The sequence below is a fragment of the Lolium rigidum genome, chromosome 2 (genome assembly GCF_022539505.1).
Source record: "Lolium rigidum isolate FL_2022 chromosome 2, APGP_CSIRO_Lrig_0.1, whole genome shotgun sequence".
NCBI lineage: Eukaryota > Viridiplantae > Streptophyta > Magnoliopsida > Poales > Poaceae > Lolium > Lolium rigidum.
Genome location: NC_061509.1, coordinates 140,928,166 through 140,948,570, shown reverse-complemented (window position 1 = coordinate 140,948,570; position 20,405 = coordinate 140,928,166). Strand labels below are relative to the sequence as shown.

General features: G+C 47.7%; 2 protein-coding genes across 2 annotated transcripts; one reads left to right on the top strand and one right to left on the bottom strand.

Moving 5' to 3' along the window:
• The first annotated feature begins 10,536 nt into the window (after window positions 1-10,536).
• Window positions 10,537-11,353, top strand: LOC124687359. Its single transcript, XM_047221151.1, has 3 exons — window positions 10,537-10,622; window positions 10,743-10,908; window positions 11,017-11,353. Exons 1-3 carry the CDS (start codon window positions 10,544-10,546, stop codon window positions 11,231-11,233), a joined length of 462 nt encoding a protein of 153 aa, XP_047077107.1. The 5' UTR covers window positions 10,537-10,543; the 3' UTR covers window positions 11,234-11,353.
• Window positions 11,354-11,483: 130 nt separating this feature from the next.
• Window positions 11,484-18,970, bottom strand: LOC124687358 (MYG1 protein C694.04c-like). Its single transcript, XM_047221150.1, has 7 exons — window positions 18,674-18,970; window positions 17,953-18,099; window positions 17,558-17,656; window positions 14,597-14,788; window positions 14,311-14,430; window positions 13,864-13,935; window positions 11,484-11,901 (listed from the first exon to the last, which is right to left on the bottom strand). The coding sequence occupies exons 1-7, from the start codon at window positions 18,968-18,970 to the stop codon at window positions 11,677-11,679; spliced, it is 1,152 nt and encodes a 383-aa protein (XP_047077106.1). The 3' UTR covers window positions 11,484-11,676.
• Between the last annotated feature and the right edge of the window lie 1,435 nt (window positions 18,971-20,405).

The following is a 20,405-nucleotide window of genomic DNA, read 5'->3' as shown; positions in this document are numbered from 1 at the left end:
CGCGCGCTTACGACGCGGCTGCGTGGCGTTTTCGGCGGCTACGGCGCGACATGAACTTCCCGGATGTTGAATCGCTAGAGGAGGCAGAGTTCCTCGCGCCACCGCCGTGCCTCATCGACGACGAGGACCGTCGCCGTCACCGCCAGGTGCAGCGCAGGATCGCCATCGCCGAGCACGACGAGCAGTTGATGCGCCGGTGGAGGGCGCGGTTCCCCAACGACGTCGACAACACCGACGCGTTCTTCGCTAACCTTAGGGCATAACGCAGGTCCAACAGGCGCCACCGTCGGGCCGTCGCCACCTTCGAGCTCGAGAACCCGAATACAACTTGGACCGAAAACGACCCTCGGTGGGATGACATTTGGACGGAGACAACCTCCGACGATGAGTAGAGACTAGACTAGTAATTTATCTATTTTATTGTAATTTCAATAAAGTCGTTGTCGCGGTTCTATTAGTTTAAATTTAGTTTATAAAGTCGTTGACGGTTTTTTTTGTTCAATAAAGTGGTTGACACAAAATTTATTACGATTGAACTGAAATTAAAGTACAGAGCTCAACTGAAAATTAAGATACATGGCCAGATTCGAATGTTGGAGCCATTCAATCATAGTCCTGCCTAGCCCTATAATAGTCTCCACTGTAGTCATCATAGTCACCGACGTCATCATCGCTAGCATCGGGGTCGCGGTTGTCGAACCTCGGCGGGTGAGCACGCGTGGGCTGGGATTGAGGGTAGCGCAGGCGGGGGCCACGATAGGCCATGACGCTCTGGAGAGTCCGGCCGCGCCACCACATCCGACGGCCGGCCTCGTTGAAGTTCGAAGGAGGCGGGCCGTCCTCCTCGTACCTGGCAACCGCCCTCTCACGCCGATTGATGAAGAAGCTGTCCCAAGTCGGGCTGTAGTCGGGATGCCACTGGGGATTCCTCCTCTGCTCAGGTGTGAGCTCGAAATAGTAGTGGTTCGTGATGGCTATCTCGCGTGGCACACCTGGAGGGATAGGAGGGACCGGTACGCCTCCGACGCTCAGCAACCAGCCGGTCGGGACGCGGTAGCCGGGCGGGAAGGGGTAGTTCGAGGCGCAAAGCGCCTCCACCTCCCGGGGTGTTAGACACACGATGGAAGCCATGGGAGAGAGTGATGAGGTTTGCAGATATGAGTCCAAGCCTACATATATATATTGGAAAAATGGCGGGAATGCGGGAATAAAATAGGCGGGAACGAAGTGGCGCGCGAAACTTTCATCCCGGGTGGAGGCTCCAACCGGGACAAAAGACTGGGGGAGACTTATCTAGGAGGGCCTTATCTGGGGGGCTGATGTGCGGGTAACCTTTTTTCACGGTTGGTGGGTGCAACCGGGACTAAAGCTGTTGGCAGGATAAGGATGTATCGGTAACCTTTTGTCACGGTTGGTGGCTGCAACCGGGACTAAAGCTGTCGGCAGGATAAGGACGCGTGGGTGGACGCACTGCTCAATGAGATAAAGCATGTAGCGCACGACGCCCTGTCGAAGGAACAAGATAAAGTAGAAGCGGTGTCGTGCCTATAAAAGGAGCATCGATACGCCTTGCCAAAGCGGATCAACAAGCCAAGCACGGTTTCATTCACATGGATGAAGGAAAGGGTTGGGAAATCTCCCGTGGCGCAGCTTCTCGAAGATGTCGTTGGTGCACACGCCCTACGGCATCTTCGGAAGCTACTCCTCGGATAAATTTCCCTGCAAGCCCGTGAAAGACTCCGTCTCCTCTAACAGTGTTGGGGAAAGGGTTCTTATTAATACATAAATGTAGAGATTGTCTTGGGAATACATTCTTACATCGCCATCTACTGTTGTGATCTTCTACGCCGTAGCCATGGAGAATCTTCATCATTTAGCAAAATGCTTGGGTCAATTTTCACCGTGAAGGGCGGAATTTCTTTAAACTTATTATAATCTTTTGACATGTCTGTCTTGTCATCCACTCCCACTATGTTTCTTTTCCCAGAAAGAACTATGTGGCGCTTTAGCTCCTCCGTTGATGTATTCTTTTGTTGATTTCTTTTTCTCGATTTGCTAGACATGTCCTTCACGTAGAAAACTTGAGCCACCTCGTTGGCTAGGACAAATGGCTCGTCCGGGTACGCAAGATTGTTGGGATCCACTTGTTGTCATACCGTATTTATCGTCTATATGTACACCGCTGAGCTTCACCCATTTGCACCGAAACAAAGGGACCTTAAAAGTGGGTCCATAGTCAAGTTCCCATATCTCCTCTATGTATCCATAGTATGTGGTGGTCTGCCCATTCTCGTCTTTTGCATCGAAGCGGACACCACTGTTTTGGTTGGTGCTCTTTTTATCTTGGTCGATCGTGTAAAATGTATTCTCATTTATCTCGTACCCTTGGAATGTACATATGTTTGAAGATGGTAACCTGGCCAACAAGTACAGCTGCTCTACAACAGTGGTGTCCGCTTCGATGGAAAAGATGAGATGTCTTTGCAACCAACTGTCGAAGGTATTCATGTGTTCACGTGTAATCCATGAATGGGGCTTGACCGGGTTTATTTCTCATAAAACATTCTTATGTTTCTCGATGTACGGAGCCACCAAGCTGGAATTGTATAGAACTGTGTAGTGTGCTTGATTGAAAGAAATCTTGTCCCTGCACACCGTTGCTTTCCTTCCTAGTGTGCCTTGTCCAGTCAGCCTCCCCTCATACCGAGATTCGGGAACACCAATCGGCTTAAGGTCGGGAATAAAGTCAACACAAAACTCAATGACCTCCTCAGTTCCGTAGCCCTTTGAGATACTTCCTTCCGGCCTAGCTCGGTTATGAACATATTTCTTTAAAACTCCCATGAACCTCTCGAAGGGGAACATATTGTGTAGAAATACCGGACCGAGAATTCTAATATCTTCAACTAGGTGAACGAGGAGGTGCATCATAATATTGAAAAAGGATGGTGGGAACAACAACTCGAAGCTGACAAGACATTCGACCACATCTTCCTGTAATCTTGACAAAGTTTCTGGATCCATTACCTTCTGAGAAATTGCGTTGAGGAATGCACATATCTTCACAATGGCTAGTCGAACATTTTCTGGTAGAAGTCCCCTCAATGCTGAAGGAGATATGCCCTAGAGGCAATAATAAAGTGGTTATTATTTATATCTTTATGTTTATGATAAATGTTTATATATCATGCTATAATTGTATTAACCGAAACATTAGTACATGTGTGATATGTAGACAACAAGAAGTCCCTAGTATGCCTCTTAAACTAGCTTGTTGATTAATGGATGATTAGTTTCATAATCATGAACATTGGATGTTATTAATAACAAGGTTATATCATTATATGAATGATGTAATGGACACACCCAATTAAGCGTAGCATAAGATCTCGTCATTAAGTTATTTGCTATAAGCTTTCGATACATAGTTACCTAGTCCTTATGACCATGAGATCATGTAAATCACTTATACCGGAAAGGTACTTTGATTACATCAAACGCCACTTGCGTAAATGGGTGGTTATAAAGGTGGGATTAAGTATCAGGAAAGTATGAGTTGAGGCATATGGATCAACGGTGGGATTTGTCCATCCCGATGACGGATAGATATACTCTGGGCCCTCTCGGTGGAATGTCGTCTAATGTCTTGCAAGCATATGAATAAGTTCATAAGAGACCACATACCACGGTACGAGTAAAGAGTACTTGTCGGGAGACGAGGTTGAACAAGGTATAGAGTGATACCGAAGATCAAACCTCGGACAAGTAAAATATCGCGTGACAAAGGGAATTGGTATCGTATGTGAATGGTTCATTCGATCACTAAAGTCATCGTTGAATATGTGGGAGCCATTATGGATCTCCCAGATCCCGCTATTGGTTATTGGTCGGAATGAGTACTCAACCATGTCCGCATAGTTCACGAACCGTAGGGTGACACACTTAAAGTTGGATGTTGAAATGGTAGAACTTGAATATGGAATGGAGTTCGAATATTTGTTCGGAGTCCCGGATGAGATCCCGGACATCACGAGGAGTTCGGAATGGTCCGGAGAATAAGATTCATATATAGGATGTCATTTTATGTGAATTAAAATGACGCGGAAGGTTCTATGGAAGGTTCTAGAAGGTTCTAGAAAAGTCCGGAAGAAACCACCAAGGAAGGTGGAGTCCACATGGGACTCCACCTCCATGGCCGGCCAACCCTAGTGGGGGTGGAGTCCCAAGTGGACTCCCCCTAGGGGGCCGGCCACCCCCATATGGGAGGTGGAACTCCCACCTCTAGTGGGAGTCCTAGCTTGGGTAGGTTTCCCCACCATATGGAAGGTTTTTGGTTCGGGTCTTATTCGAAGACTTGGAGACCAACATTTGGGGTTCCACCTATATAATGAGGGGCCAAGGGGAGGGGGCCGGCCACCCAAGAACCACAAGGTGGCCGCACCCCTATAGTGGCCGGCGCCCCCTCTCCCCAAACCCTAGCGGCCTCTCTTCTCCACCACATCCCGCACGCTTAGCGAAGCTCCACCGGATTTCTCCACCACCACCGACACCACGCCGTCGTGCTGTCGGATTCAAGAGGAGCTACTACTTCCGCTGCCCGCTGGAACGGGGAGGTGGACGTCGTCTTCATCAACAACCGAACGTGTGACCGAGTACGGAGGTGCTGCCCGTTCGTGGCACCGGAAGCGATCGTGATCAAGATCTTCTACGCGCTTTTGCAAGCGGCAAGTGAACGTCTACCGCAGCAACAAGAGCCTACTCTTGTAGGCTTTGGAATCTCTTCAAGGGTGAGACTCGATAAACCCCTCGTTGCTACCGTCTTCTAGATTGCATCTTGGCTTGGATTGCGTGTTCGCGGTAGGAAATTTTTTGTTTTCTATGCAACGTTATCCTACAAATGCAACCGGAAGCAATTGTGTCATAAGCACGTGGCAGTCATGGGACTTTAGGTTCTGGAATTTTTTCTCCTTCATATTTACTATTCCCTTTATATTCGACGAGAAACCAGACGGAACCTTGATACTGAATAGGGCTTCAAAAAATATCTCCTTCTCTTGTTTGGTAAGAGCGTAGGCGGCGGGCCCTTCAAACTTCCCTGGATGATTGCCGTTTCGTCTTTTATGTTGTTTCGGTCCTCCCGTGCTTCGGTGTATCTTTTGTCTTCCCATACACGCCCAGGAAACCTAGAATATTCACACAAAGATTCTTGGTCAGGTGCATCACGTCGATTGCAGAGCGGACTTCCAGGACTTTCCAATATTCTAGCTCCCAAAATTAGATTTCTTCTTCCACATGGGCGCGTGTCCGTCATCGTCTTTCGGAACAGGTCGACTACCTGGACCCTTTCCAAAGATAACATTTAAATCCTTGACCATGTCAAATATATCAGCACCACTACGGGGGACAGGCTTCGGACGGTTGTCTGCCTCGCCATCGAAATGCTTGCCTTTATCCTTAAGGGATGCTTGCGCGCAAGGAAACGGCGATTGTACGGGTACACAACTTTTTTGCTTTTTTCCCAAATATTTACCTTCAGTGTCATCTAAACAGTGCGTGCATGCGTTGTATCCTTTGTTCGTCCGTCCTGAAAAGTTACTAAGAGCAGGCCAATCATTGATGGTTACGAATAGCAACGCTCGTAGGTCAAATTCTTGCTCGGTGTGCTCATCCCACACACGTACACCTGGTTTGGCCCACAACTCCAAAAGTTCATCAATTAATGGCCTTAGGTACACATCAATGTCGTTGCCGGGTTGCTTTGGGCCTTGGATAAGCACTGGCATCATAATGAACTTCCGCTTCATGCACAACCAAGGAGGAAGGTTGTAGATACATAAAGTCACGGGCTAGGTGCTTTGTGATCTGCAGCTCTGCTCCCCAAAAGGATTCATGCCATCTGTACTTAGACCAAAGTATAAGTTCCTTGCCTCACACGCAAAATCCGGGAACTCTCTCCCGATGTTCTTCCACTGCCGACCATCGGCGGGGTGCCTCAACATCGCGTCTTTCTTACGTTCTTCCATGTGCCATCGCAATAACTTGGCATGCTCTTTGTTTACGAACAAACGTTTCAACCGTGGTATTATTGGAGCATACCACATCACCTTCGCGAGAACCCTCTTCCTGGGTGGCTCGCCCTCAACATCACCAGGGTCATCTTTTCTGATCTTATACCGCAATGCACCACATATCGTACATTTATTCAAATTCTCGTACTTCTCACCGCGGTAGAGGATACAGTCATTAATGCATGCATGTATCTTCTGCACATCCGAGGGAAGACAAGCTTCTTTGCTTCATATGTATTGACGGGCAATTCATTATTTCTTGGAAACAGCTTCTTTAATATTATCATCAATTTCTCAAATCCCGAGTCAGTCACACCGACCTCTGCCTTCCATTTCAGCAATTCCAATATGCTACCCAGCTTTCTCTGCCCATCTTCACAACCTCGGGTACAACAATTTGTGGTGGTGCTCTAACATCTTGTCGAACTGCAACCTCTCCTTATCCGTGCCACAGTCTCTTCTTGCATCAGAAACGGCCCGACGAAGATCATCATCAACAGGATCATCTGATGCCTGTTCTTCACCTCCTTCTTCTTCATTATCGTCCATTGCAGTATCAAAGCATTCAGAGAACATAGATCGATATTGGTCATCATTATCTTCTTCTTCATCGCCGTCTTCCATCATAACCCCTTCTTCTCCGTGCTTGGTCCAAACATTATAGCTGGACATGAATCCAAACCGAAGCAGGTGGCTCTTAATGTCTCTTGAGCAAGAGTAATCCTTCTCGTTCTTACATTTTAGACATGGACAACACATAAATCCTTGCTTCGACTTGTTGGCCTCGGCCACAAGCAGGAAAGAATTTACGCTCTCTCTGAAAGCGGGAGCACATCGGTTACCGCACATCCATGGATGACTCATCTGCATTATAAGTACAATTATATATGTATCAGATGCAATCACCTTGCTAAAATTAGTATTGTACGGACTATGCATATATATACGAGAAAATATTTGCTAACCTTTTAGGATCAAAAAGAGGAGAAATCTTATCAAATAAAATCAAGTGCCATCCCTCTCACAAGCATTCCATCAAACACCTCTTGTGCACATGTAGAAAAAATGAGCTAGCATACACCTCCACCTTCACCACCAAGGAAAACATGAGGTGGGGGTGGCTGGCTGCGTGTCTACCCCTTTTGTCGCGGGTCGTAATACGGCCCGCGACAAAAGGCCGCGACAAAAGGCTCTGCCGAATTCGGAGCGACGTGGCCACACCATTTGTCGCGGGTGCAGGCGCGCCCGCGACAAATGGCTCCCACGAAAGCTCTATTTTCCACTAGTGCAAGTTCATCATTCGTACGCGATATATTTCTACACACATACAATCATAATCTATATATATTACGCATGTTGCATACAAAAAACTTATATTCTAAACAACATATTCAATTAGTTATTTACGTTATAATTACATGTTGCAAATCCTAATATATTACTCAATAATAACTACCTAGTCCTACTGATATTTTCATCGTACATATGCATGCATGCAACTACAGAACATGCATTAACTAAACTAATTACACTACACAACTAATTATGATCTAACTACGTAAATAAAATAGATTATGCTTGCTTCTTCAAATCCTTACCTTGATATCACAGATTGAGCAAACATTTAATCAGCCGAAAATTCTTGAGCTGTGAGAAGGACACATCAACTACGTGAGAAAATATTAAGTACCCGAAGAGCTGTGAGAGTGTGATAGTGCTGAGATGTTGTGAGAGTGAGAGTGCTGAGAGTGAGAGTGAGAGTGCACGGATAGTGACAGCCTTTATATAGACTCAGCTCATCTCGACGAAACAACAATTAGCAACAGTTTAATCACCGAAAGCAGGCTAATTTGCAACAGTTTCAGCACCACCGAAAGCGCAGACCAATTTGCAACAGTACAGCCTAAAAATCAGTGCGATGTTGTCGGACTGAGAGAATCTCTCGCGCGGGAACTGCTGCCTCCACCGCCCAATTAAGCAGCATCAAAGTCAGTGCCAAGATTCTTTAGTCAGTGTCAGCATCAAAGTCAGTCCTTTTGTCAGTGTCAGCCTGCAGGCGGTCGGCCAATTTCCCGCTCGAGGCGTGCCTCCAGTGTGTGTGGCGGCATGTGCCACGTCGCCCTGCCACCCCGCGCGCCGGCGGCATGGCCCACTACGGGTAACGGCGATGGACGGCGACGCGTCCAGGCTAACGTGCTGCCACACGGGTCGACGGCGGGGCCCTGCCGCCACACAGCCCGGCGGCAAGCGCCACGTGTCGGTTGGGGGGTCTGCCGCCACGCACGACGTGGTCCTTTTTGCCAATTCGTTTCATAAGTGGTCCTTTTTGTCAATAAATTGGGGTGGGTGGTCCGTTTTGTCAAAAATTCCGGCGACGGTGGGGCTGCGTACGAGTGAGTCAGACCCCAGCGTAACGGTTCCTCCAAGGCGGAAACTCATCCTTCTCCGTTAACATATCTTGTTGGCGTAAAGCGCTTCCTTAAAGGCGGAAGCATCAGCAGATGGCACGGGATGAAAGTTGAAACTACTCTCTTTTTTCTTGCGAAAGTACTCTCACCGTTTTAAAATAACAAATATCCTTCGTTCATCCTAAGTCAAACCATATCAAGTTTGAACATATTCTTTAACAAACCAAAAAATACTAGTACCTACGTTTCTTCATATAAAATGCTTTGGTGAACTCTTAGATTCCAGAGCAGAGGTAGTATCACATCAATTTAGTTCTATTGAATTTGTCATACTACAAGAACAACAAGAACAAAAATATTATAGGTTTAGCATTATAGAGAAACATTTTCCAAAAGGTGTCGTTGGCTCTCAAGTTTCAGTGATTTTTTCATTTTAAAATTAATAAAAAAACATAATTATAAATTTTCAAAAATGGGAAAAATTGGGTATAGTCAATCATTTAAGGTACAAGCATAAAAAATTGCACTGCAAAATTCTTTATATTGTGGGCTACATAAAAAGAACAAAATCTGGTAACATTTGGGAATTCGACAGCATACATACTTAGATCCATAGATTTGTTACTTTTATGTAGCTCAAAATATAATGCATTTTTTTTAACGAATAGGAGCCTAACATTAAAAACATCAAAAACATCGAACGGCACAAAGCATCTCAACGAGAACGAAAATTACAAAGAAATCACTGAGATGCCCCTCGTCCTCCCTAAATCGACCTAGTCTTATTAGTTGTTGATGGAAAGTCGTCAAACGGATTAGAATACAATGTACTTGAAACTCATAGTTTACACCTTCGTGAGATAAATCATTGGGTACATACAAAAAAAAAATTTTTTTTAAATCTCGTGGATGTGACTTTCGAATTTTACGAAGCAACAAGAACAATGGTGCCAGGAGCCAAAAATCTGCACTCGAAAAAAATTAAAGCTGAGTTTGGCATCTAAGTTTTTCTAAAACCAAAGTATTGTAAAAATGTATTGTATAGGCAACAAATACTTCAGTTTTGGAAAAAGAGGTCAAGACCTATTTTTTCTATACTTTAAAATTAGTGCAATTTTGTGAATAAACAAAGTATGGAAAATTGTAGTTTTTGCTGAAACCAAAAACCTCAAAGTATTCAATACCATGGTATTTTCAGAACCAAAGTTTTTTTTAGAATACTTTGTAAAAACGTTGTTGCCAAACACAGCAACATTTCTTTTGACGAAACTTTGGAACTAAGATGGGAGTATCGAAGAAAGTTGGTACGGAGATTTGGTGCACACGAGCATGAGTGATCTTTTTATTAAAAAAAATGAAAATCCTATTTACAAGTTTCAAAAAATCCTGAAAACAAATCGTGATGGAATGTAGCTAGTGTATCCGACAAACGTGCAAAAACGATAAGTGTAAATCTAAGCATAGTGATTTCAAATCTCTAAAAAAAATCAGATTTTATCATTTTTGTGTAGCTCATAATACAAAACCTGTAAATATAAATTTTCGGTTTTTTAAATATACCAAGAGGACTTGTGCTCAGGAGCCAAAATGGCTTTCCGAGAGAGACGGAGCAAGGTAGTGCAGTGGCACGGCCGTCGGCTGAGCGGTGGCGCACGTGACCTCGCGATGCATCGCCAAGATCGAGCCAGATGCGCGCGCGCGCCAGCGCATGCGAGGTGTCGCTCGGCTCGCGTGCGTGCGATCGCCGCTCTGTCTCTACAAGGGAAGGCGCACGTCGCGCGCAGATGATGACAACTCAGGTATACGCACGCCGCCTCCATGTCCATGACCGTCCGGCCACCACGCATCGTCGGCCGCCGCGGGACCCGTTCGTCAGCGGCACGAACATGAACATGCCCGTATGCCGTCTATGGCTCTATGCTTCCTTTTCTAGGCAGGGACCGCAAGCGGTTGCATCTAACTACCGCGGGGCGCGGGCCAACCAACTTTGCTTCACCTCCCCGCATCTTCCCCTCACTCATCGCCCTCTCTTCCTCCTGTCCGCTCGTCGTCGTCTCTCCTGGATCAATGGACGTGCTGCCTGCGGAGCTGTGCTTCAAGATCTTCCACCTCCTCGATCACCAGGCCCTCGCCGCCGCTCCCCAAGGTTCGTCCTCGCCGATCAAAAAAGTCTTCCGTTACTTCTTATGCTGGCGCGTTATCCTCTTCTTGCATACAGGAATGTATAATTCGCGACTTCCCTTAGCCTGAATTGCCCGAACTGTAGTCTGCAGGAAGTGGAACGCGCTGACCTGCGACGACGAGCTGTGGCGCAGGCTGTTCGAGGGCCGATGGGGAGCCGACGCCACGGCCTTCTACGCGCCGCAGCCGGAGGGCTCCAAGCCGTGGAAGGACGTCTTCGTCGTGCAGGACCGATGCGACCGATACGGACTGTAATCACCTAGCTCAGGATTCCAGTCACAGTCTCACAGAACGACAGAACATACGTGAATTTAATTTTACAAAACTCAAAAGTCGTCTCTCCGTTTCTCTCCATCCAGGGGCGTCAGGATCATCAGGGAAGGCAACGACTACTACCTCATCTACCAGGGCGAGATCCAGAGCTACCTGGGCACCAGCTCCGACTCCGGTGCCAAGGACGCAGCGCAGCCGCAGGGCGGCGAGGCCGAGAAGAAGAGGCAGATATCTGACCGGATCCTCTTCTTCCTTGGGGACCTGGAGACCGCCTACGCGGATGCCAAACGTGTCAAGGCGTGACCTGCGGCGAATGTGCCTGTATAATTCCTGTTCTTGTTTCGCATATCTCGTGCATAATAGGGCTGTATCTATCCACATAATAGGGCTGTATCTATCCACGTACAATCCTCGTCTCCTGTATTCTTCATTTGCAAATAACAATTCAGATATTTGCCTGTAATAGATCTTCTCGCACTTTCACTGTAGATGCATATGACTATATGAGCGACAGTAATGTGCTTGCACCAGTAATAGAAACACTGGGGAAGTGGGCCACAACTTAATCAGTTCCATCAATCTTTTATCAAATGTTACTCTTCTTGTTCAGCCTCATACAGATAACTCATCTCTTCTATCAGGTTGATTTTACGCAACAGAACGTACATACTCAAATGCCAATCAAGTCAATGGTAAAAATTGGTGAGAGTAGGTGAGACTGCTTTACTGCCTGGTGCTCTTGTAAATTAGCATTTGATCGCAGCTCTTGCCATTTCCAACGCCCCCTCGTAGGTCTTGTTCCCACCAATGAAGCCACTCATATGGATGAACACACAGCCAGGGATGCCAGTTTCCTTGGAAAGTTCATCGTCTCTCATGCCCCTCCACTTCTCTGGGAGAGCCTTCCGGCTCTCGAATCTGTCGGGGGCCACAGAGACAGCTTGCACTCGCCAGCTTTTGCTCCTCTCATCCTGCAGTTGTGAGGATATAAACATCATACGACTGGTGAAAAATGCTAGGAGAAAGAGTTGAAACCAAAAAACAAAAGCATGTGAAGAAGGTTGATCGCAATGCTGCCGGCCAAAATATCAGTTCAGTGCTAAAACTCTACTACAACTTGAAAGCATTACACCAATTCACTTCCAGATTTGCATTTTGGTGCTAAGGGCATCTCCAGCGGCGCGAAGCATTTTAGCGTCCGCGCGCGTCCGTTTGCGTCGACCCTTTTGGTCGAAATCGACCGCGCGTCCGTTTGCGTCGGGGGTGGCTCCAGCGGCACGACGCATTTTTTAGGACGCATTTTTTAGGACGAATCCTTTTTTTTTAAACATGAAACATAGTTTACATACTTAAAAAATAAACCTAAAACGCCTACTGCTCCTCGCCGCTGTGCTGCTCCTCGTCGCTGTCGATCACGATGTACTCCGGTACGACCCAAGGCCAGTTGGCATCCGGGGGAGCGTACGCCGGGCGCGCTGCCGGTGCTCAAGGTTGAGGAGGCTGCGGCTGTGGCGGCGGTGGAGGGGCCCAGTACTGCGGCTGCGGCTGTGGCGGCGGCGCCCGCATACTGCGGCTGTGGCGGCGGTGGAGGCGCCCAGGCCTGCGGCTGTGGCGGCGGTGGCGGAGGCGCCGCCTACTCCAGGAGCGCCTGTCGAAGTGCTTCATCCCGATAGGCCCGGCGACATGACGGCGGCGGCGTAGCGGGGCAGCGGCGGCTGCACAGGCGCGTCGTGCTCGGAGACGAGGACGACGACCTCCGCCATCTCGTCGTCCGTCATGTTCTCCGGGAACTCGAAGTTTCGGCCCTCCTCAAAGGCCTGCTGCCATTCGTGGAAGACGACAGCGACGAAATCCTTCGCCTCCTCGCTATGGTACGCGAGCGCCTCGACGTAGTCGTCGTCGTCGTACACAGCGTAGGCTTCGTCGTCGGCGGCGACATCGTTGTGCTGCGTGTGCTGACGTCGCGTCCGCGCCTGCTCACGACGCGTCGGCGTCTGCTGACGACGAGCCGGCGGTGCAGGGCCGAAGGGGTAATCCCTGTCGCCCATGAAGCCTGCCCTTCGTCTCCTGTCCACCTCCGTGGACAGGTACGTACGCCAAAGCTCGGAGTCGATGGCGTACGCCGGATCGTCGCGGAGGTCTGCCGGCAGATACCGCCTCCTGCGCCGGATCTCCGCGGTCCGATCAGGCTCGCGCGCGGATGCGGAGGGATAGGCACCCGGCGGCAGCCGAGCCGCCGACCATCGAGCACCCGCACGCCGGACCGAGCGTCGTCGCACGGCATCCATTTGCCGTGCATGAGCCTCCCCACCGAGACGGGGAGCGGGATCTTCTTGCTGCCGCTGCCGGAGGCCTCGAAGTCATTCTTCTTCCCCGTGGCGCTGCGGCGGTGGTGGTGGTTGTGGAGGTGTGGGCGAAGGAGCGACGCGGCCGGTGGACTTTTATGGGCGGGCGCGCGCGGGATACGATGCCATTGAAGGCGCCGCAGAAGCCCAGCCGCCGCCCGCCAGTGCGCGCGCAGAACAGGCAGCCGCGCCATTGATGGCGAAGGCTGCGGCGCAAACGCGGAAGCGCTGACCGCCTGAATCTATGGCGAAGGCTGCGGCGCAGACGCAGAAGCGCTGACCGCCTGAATCGATGCCCTCGATGCAGACTCGCTGCCAGGCGGGCCCGGTGGGGAAGCGAGCGGACACTCGGAGCGTCCGCCGAGACGCAAACCTGGCGCATACGCGGACAGCCCGGTCACTTTGCGTCGCCCCGCTGGAACAGGCCCCAGACGCATTTCCGGTCACGGCGGACGAAAACGGTCACTCAGCGTCCGTTTGCGTCGCGCCGCTGGAGATGCCCTAACTACGCAGACTCACTGTCCAAAAATACTAGAGGTACTAAATAAAATTCATATTAGATGACTGGGAAGGGGCAGCACTTCTTACCTGATACAGCACATACTTGGTCAGAGGATCAGTCTTCAGCTCCTGCTCCAGCTCAAATAAATGAAGTTTCCACTGCCATAACGGATAAGCATTCAGTCTACAAACATGGTTACTATCACACTTCACTACATCAGGCAGTTGCCAATTATTAAATTAGAAAAAAAAACGAACACTAGTAAATATTGAATAGCTAATACAATCCCAGTGCCGGTACTTAGAAGCATCGCCTAAAGTTCTAGTAATCAAATGTTTTCAACACTTGTACGGCAGATCAAAAGGACATGGTTCCAAATGGAAAACGCATAAACATTGAGCACATTAAAGATTAACAGAACCAGATTAGGTACAGCCCTTATGCTTCCACGTGCATCAGATACAAACAGTCCAAAATATCAGTTGTGGATAGGACAAAAATTGATAATAGTCTACCAGGTACCAAGATCTTACCGGGCAGAATCTATCTAAGACCATGATTTCTCCACTTGGATCAACATTTCCTCTTGACAGCAAACACTCCATGACAATAGATCTTGCAGGTAGCCACGACTTGACATGAAAGCGAACACTCTGGCAATGGAAGAAGAAAAATATAGTCATACAAACCTGAGATGTTCAGCTAAGGGAGCAATGAAATCTGGCCTAATCCCATTTGGAAAAATGGCAGAGATATATAGCACGCATAATTCGACAAGTACTTAAACACAAGAACAGACTAACAAGGAATAAGTCATACCTCCATAAATTCACTTCCTGCAAGCACCATTGCTTGTTGAAATGCAGCATTTTCCTTCTCAGGTGATTGATCCGGATCAGTCCAGTCTGGATTAAGGCGCCCAACACGTGAAGACAAGTGTGTATTGTTCACATACTTGGGGGTTTGCTCTGTGTCATATTGATTGATTCCATTATCAATTGCGTCAAGCGCCTGTTACATGAAAGATAGATTGCTTCTTTGGCACATCATGTGGAAAAATGTAGTATTGGGCAATTAAGACAGATATATATAGTAGATAAACAAATAAATAAATGAATAAGAACAAATGGATGTCTCAGAAATTGATGTGGCAGTTTAAGTATTGAAGTTCTTTACACCCTAGCAACTTGTAAACACTGAGATTTGGTATCAAACTTATCAACTGACTGATAACAGGCCTGTATTACCCTTTTTTTTGCTTGTGAGAAATATCTCGGAACCTCGCAGCCAGCTACAAGCGCCTGACTGCCAACATACAGTGCATCTTTTCCATACCAATTTTAATAAAGCAAAACCCCATCCACATGTTGAAACTAACTACAAACTCTAACAAGAGAAACAGTTCTGACAAAAGTGTAGATTCGTGAACTCCCTCCGTCAATATCCTAAGTTTAGGCAACCATAAACTCATAAATTTCACTGCTGGTATGGTTAATTCCTGAACTCCAACTCCCTCCAATCCATAATAAGTGTCGGGTATTTAGTACTAAGGTGTATCTAGAAAAAGTTGAGCAGCATTTTTTTTTGGAACGGAGGGAATACTAACCTAGTACTAAATACCGGACACTTATTATGGATCGGAGGGAGTAGTAAACATAGTCATTCTCTTATCCTTTGATCCACAATACAGGAAGTACTACTACCTCTGGTCCAAAATAATTGCCCAAAAACAAATGTATCTAGACGTGTTTCAGTATGTAGATTCACTCATTTTGGGACAAGTACTTTGGATCGGAGGGAGTAACATAATTTTAACGGCTGGTTACAAATAAATAAATGAACAAGGACAGCTGGATGTCTCAGAAATTGCAGTCAGATGGCAGTTTAAATGTTGAAGTTCTTTACACCTTAAGAACTTGTAAACCTTGAGATTTAGTATAGAACTTGGCAACTGACTGATAACAGGCCTGTTTTACCCCTTTTTTGCTTGCAATAAATATCTCTGAACATCACAACCAGCTACAAGCACCCGACTGCCAACATAGTGCATCTTTTCATAATAAAGCAAAACCCCATCTACATGTTTAAACTTACTAATCTACATGTTTAAACTTACTACAAACTCTAACAAGAGAAACAGTTCTGACAAAAGTGTAGATTCATAAACTCCCTCCGTCAATATCCTAAGTTTAGGCAACCATAACCTCATAAATTTCAGGGCTGGTATAGTTAATTCCTAAACTCATAGTAAACATAGTTATTCTGCTATCCTTTGATCCACAATAAAGAAAGTACTACCATGATTTAAACGGCTGGTTACAAATAAATAAATGAATAAGGACAGCTGGATGTCTCAGAACTTGCTGTCAGATGGCAGTTTGAGTATTGAAGTTCTTTACACCTTAGCAACTTGTAAACCTTGAGATTTAGTATGGAACTTGTCAACTGACTGGTAACAGGCCTGTATTACCCCTTTTTTTGCTTACAAGAAATATCTCTGAACATCACAAGCAGCTACAAGCACCCGACTGCCAACATAGTGCATCTTTTCATAGCAATCTTAATAAAGAAAAACCCCATCTACATGTTGAAACTAACTACAAACTCAAACAAGAGAAACAGTTCTGACAAAAGTGTAGATTCATAAACTCCCTCCGTCAATATCCTAAGTTTAGGCAACCCTAACCTCATAAATTTCAGGGCTGGTATTGTTAATTCCTAAACTCGTAGTAAACATAGTCATTCTCCTATCCTTTGATCCACAATACAGAAAGTACTAACATAATTTTAACGGTTCGTTACAAATAAATAAATGAATAGGGACAGCTGGATGTCTCAGAAATTGCTGTCGGATGGCAGTTTAAGGATTGAAGTTATTTACACCTTAGCAACTTGTAAACCTAGAGATTTAGTATGGAACTTGTCAACTCACTGATAACAGGCCTGTATTACCCCTTTTTTGCTTGCAAGAAATATCTCTGAACCTCACAGCCAGCTACAAGCACCCAACTGCCAACATAGTGCATCTTTTCAACACAATCATAATAAAGCAAAACCCCATCTACATGTTTAAACTAACTACAAACTCTAACAAGAGAAACAGTTCTGACAAAAGTATTGATTCATAAACTCCCTCCGTCAATATCCAAAGTTTAGGCAACCCTCATCTCATAAATTTCAGGGCTGGTATTGTTAATTCCTAAACTCGTAGTAAACATAGTTATTCTCCTATCCTTTGATCCACAATACAGAAAGTACTACCATGATTTTAACGGCTGGTTACAAATAAATAAATGAATAAGGACAGCTGGATGTCTCAGAACTTGCTGTCAGATGGCAGTTTGAGTATTGAAGTTCTTTACACCGTAGCAACTTGTAAACCTTGAGATTTAGTATGGATCTTGTCAACTGACTGATAACAGGCCTGTATTACCCCTTTTTTTGCTTGCAAGAAATATCTCTGAACCTCACAGCCAGCTACTAGCACCCGACTGCCAACATAGTGCATCTTTCCATAGCAACCCCAATAAAGCAAAACCCCATCTACATGTTGAAACTAACTACAAACTATAACAAGAGAAACAGTTCTGACAAATGTGTAGATTCATAAACTCCCTCCGTCAATATCCTAAGTTTAGGCAACCGTAAACTCATAAATTCAGTGCTGGTAGTGTTAATTCCTGAACTTGTAGTGAACATAGTCATTCTCCTATCCTTTGATCCACAATACAGAAAGTACTAACGTAATTTTAACGGCTGGTTACAAGTTTGGATTCGCACCTCAACAAAGCTTTTGTATATAGCAAGATACACCCGGTGAACATCTTCATGGTCCTCATTAAGCTGAAGCTCCTTTGCAATTATCTCTTTGCCAAAATGCTGCAATATCACAACAATTTCAAATGATAAGCAAGCCATCATTTTAAGAAATGGAAAGACAAAAGTACCATTGAGGATCAATTTGCAACTTTTAAAACTTTGACAGATTAATGTATTGTCAAAAGGCTGTGCGTACATAAGACAAAGTGTGCTACGCGATTTCACAGCATCCAGAAAGAAACCCCCTAAGAATCCAGTCACCTTGTTATGTGGTGCAGTTGGGGGACCATTTCAGCACATGTTACTAAATTGTATAACATTGACTATTGTATGAAAACCTGCATCTCCGTACTTACCTTGTAAACAAGCCCAGCACTGCTAAGCTTCGTGTTAAAGCCATGCCCAAAGACCTCGCTGAAGCCCTTCTGGTGATGGTCGTAGCGATGCCGGCTGGGATCATAGACACCACCAACATCAAGCACAGCCTCCAGCGAATCGAGGAGCTGGAGTGGAGTTCCACAAGAAAAAGAGGCAAACAAGTAAGTGGAGGATAGGATTCAGCAAATGACAGAGCACATGTTCAATATTTTTGCTGCATCATATACACCAGAGATTCATAAGAAAATCAGTCAACTGTAATGACCGCATAACTACGAACTAAAGGGATGTGATTAGATTCCTAGTCATGTATAAGAAACCAGTCTTATACTAAATGCGATACTTAGCATAAGATGTAGACAGATGGAGCTCCTGAATCTCTATACCAGATGATATGATGTCCTAGCACACAAGGAAAAAATTCCAAGTGCGGAAGTGCCTAATGGTTTCAGTTGACAGTTTCACATTCGTAGCGCAGTATGAATCCACTACCACTATCCAGACATAACAAAATTAGTCTAAGAACGAGTTAAATTAGTACCCATCCGGACCTAATTCCAACCTAAACGTCTGTAGCGTTTACGAATCTTGGCAAGTATCCCGTAACATAGCCGAAATAACCGCCACAAAAAAAGCTCAAACATTTTTTGGGGGGGAAATGGCATGCCAATCGAGCCAGTGGCGAAGAGAGAGACAGACCTGGGAGTCGCGGGTGCGGACGACGTCGGCGCCTGCGAACTGGGAGGTGAGGCGGATGAGGAAGCAGCCGAGCGCCTCGTCGCAGTGGAAGCTGCCGTTGTGGGTCCCCACGCGCTTGCCGTTCCCGGCGCCGTTGAAGGAGCCGTCGGCGGCGGCTGAGGAGTAGACCGTCAGACGCTTGGGCGAGGAGGCGCCGGCGGCGGCGGCCATGGAGGAAGGGTTTAGGATTTGGGAACGCACGCGAGGGGGAAGGAAGGTGACGGCTCGCTGCGACAGCCTCGCGCAGGCGGCGAGCATTATAGTGGAGCGGACGATGGGCTGGCTGAGGTGGTTGTGTCGAGATGTAGGGTTTTGAGGGGTTTGGGCTTTCGGCAAGACGCCTAGGCGATACATCTTATAATTTGAGATTTTTGTTTTCTCTTGTTGTTCAAAAAGATGGTAGTTGTTAGATTTTTTTTTGTAGTTGTTAGATTTTTCAAAGGAATTTGGGGCGCGTCGGACAAAAAAAAGTTTCCAGCCGCGTCCCTCAAACCCGTTTTTTGTCCGGCGCGGCCCGATACGGTGTCCGGCGCCCCGAGCCCGTCCCCCCCATAGGGCACGCCGGACACAACGAAAGTGAGGCGAGGCGTGGCGGGACCGACGCGTCAGCGGCTCGGAAGCCTAAAACCTCGTCGCCTACCTTTGATCAAGCGATGTTAATGACGTCTCGTCGTGTATGGCCGCGTGGCCGTCTGCGTTGGCGATATTGCGTCCAACGACCCGCTGCCGCTTCGCCTGCCACCGCTGTACATTAAGAGGCCCTGCGGTTCATCCCAATCTATCGCCGCTCCCAAATCTTCTCCTCGCCGTTCCAACCAATGTTATCGTCCTCCCGCAAGATCGTTGCGGCGAACGGCTTCGGCCGCGGCAGCCTCACCGTGAACGAGGCGTGGGCGTTGTACCGCGTGGGATATCCCGTTCCGCCGGAGATGCGCCTGCCAAGCAGCGGCGGCTGGAAGATGGCCGTGAACCGCATAGGCGTCCCGCCGCCGCCGTCGTCGGGCACGAAGCGCTGGAGGGACGCCATCAGGGCCCGGCGGGCTGCACTGGACGCCGAGGAGCGGGCCGATCCGACCTGGGCGGCCACCGGCAACGACTCCTGATGGAACGCCTACTTCCAGGCGCAGTACGACATGGAGATGCACAACACCACCGGCCTCGTCGGCGGGCCGAACAGCTAGAACAGAGACGGGCGCCTCCTGTTATGGGGCGTTCCGGGGTGCACCCTGCAGAACGTCATCGACGGTATCCACAACGGCGCTCTAAGGTTGGAGGCACCATCCTAACTGCCACCATCTCCCGCAGCGCGCTAGCAGCCGAGGAGGACGTACTCGTCCTCCTCCAACTCTTCCTCGTCAGGACCGACTCAATCGACGCCGTCCTCGTCGCACCGCTTCGCGCCCTACACCATCCCCAAGCGCGTGGTGAAGGAGGAGCCGGCGACGCCCGTCAATCCGAGGCGCGGCGGCAGTGGCAGTGGCAGCCGGCAGCAGCAAAGGCGCGGCGGCGCCCTCCTCATCCCGAAGCCGAAGGTGAAGGAGGAGCAGGACGACGAGGAAGCGGCAAAGGCGGCGCTGCTAGCGGAGTATGAGCGGCAGCAGTAGCTCATCACCAGCAGCGATGACCCCGAGGACTGCCCAGGGCTATGAGCGGCGTTCTTGACGTCGCTGAACGACAAGGACGCCTAGAGGGG

What these genes read in the sequence shown, in the direction of transcription:
- LOC124687359 (XM_047221151.1), top strand. Translation starts at nt 10,544, where the DNA reads ATGGACGTGCTGCCTGCGGAGCTGTGCTTCAAGATCTTCCACCTCCTC. An exon ending in CCTCGCCGCCGCTCCCCAAG is followed by an intron (nt 10,623 to 10,742) that starts GTTCGTCCTCGC and finishes CCCGAACTGTAG; the next exon opens with TCTGCAGGAAGTGGAACGCG. An exon ending in CGATGCGACCGATACGGACT is followed by an intron (nt 10,909 to 11,016) that starts GTAATCACCTAG and finishes CTCTCCATCCAG; the next exon opens with GGGCGTCAGGATCATCAGGG.
- LOC124687358 (XM_047221150.1), bottom strand. Translation starts at nt 18,970, where the DNA reads ATGCTCGCCGCCTGCGCGAGGCTGTCGCAGCGAGCCGTCACCTTCCTT. An exon ending in TCCGCACCCGCGACTCCCAG is followed by an intron (nt 18,100 to 18,673) that starts GTCTGTCTCTCT and finishes ACTCCACTCCAG; the next exon opens with CTCCTCGATTCGCTGGAGGC. An exon ending in CCAAGTATGTGCTGTATCAG is followed by an intron (nt 11,902 to 13,863) that starts GTAAGAAGTGCT and finishes TCACAACTGCAG; the next exon opens with GATGAGAGGAGCAAAAGCTG.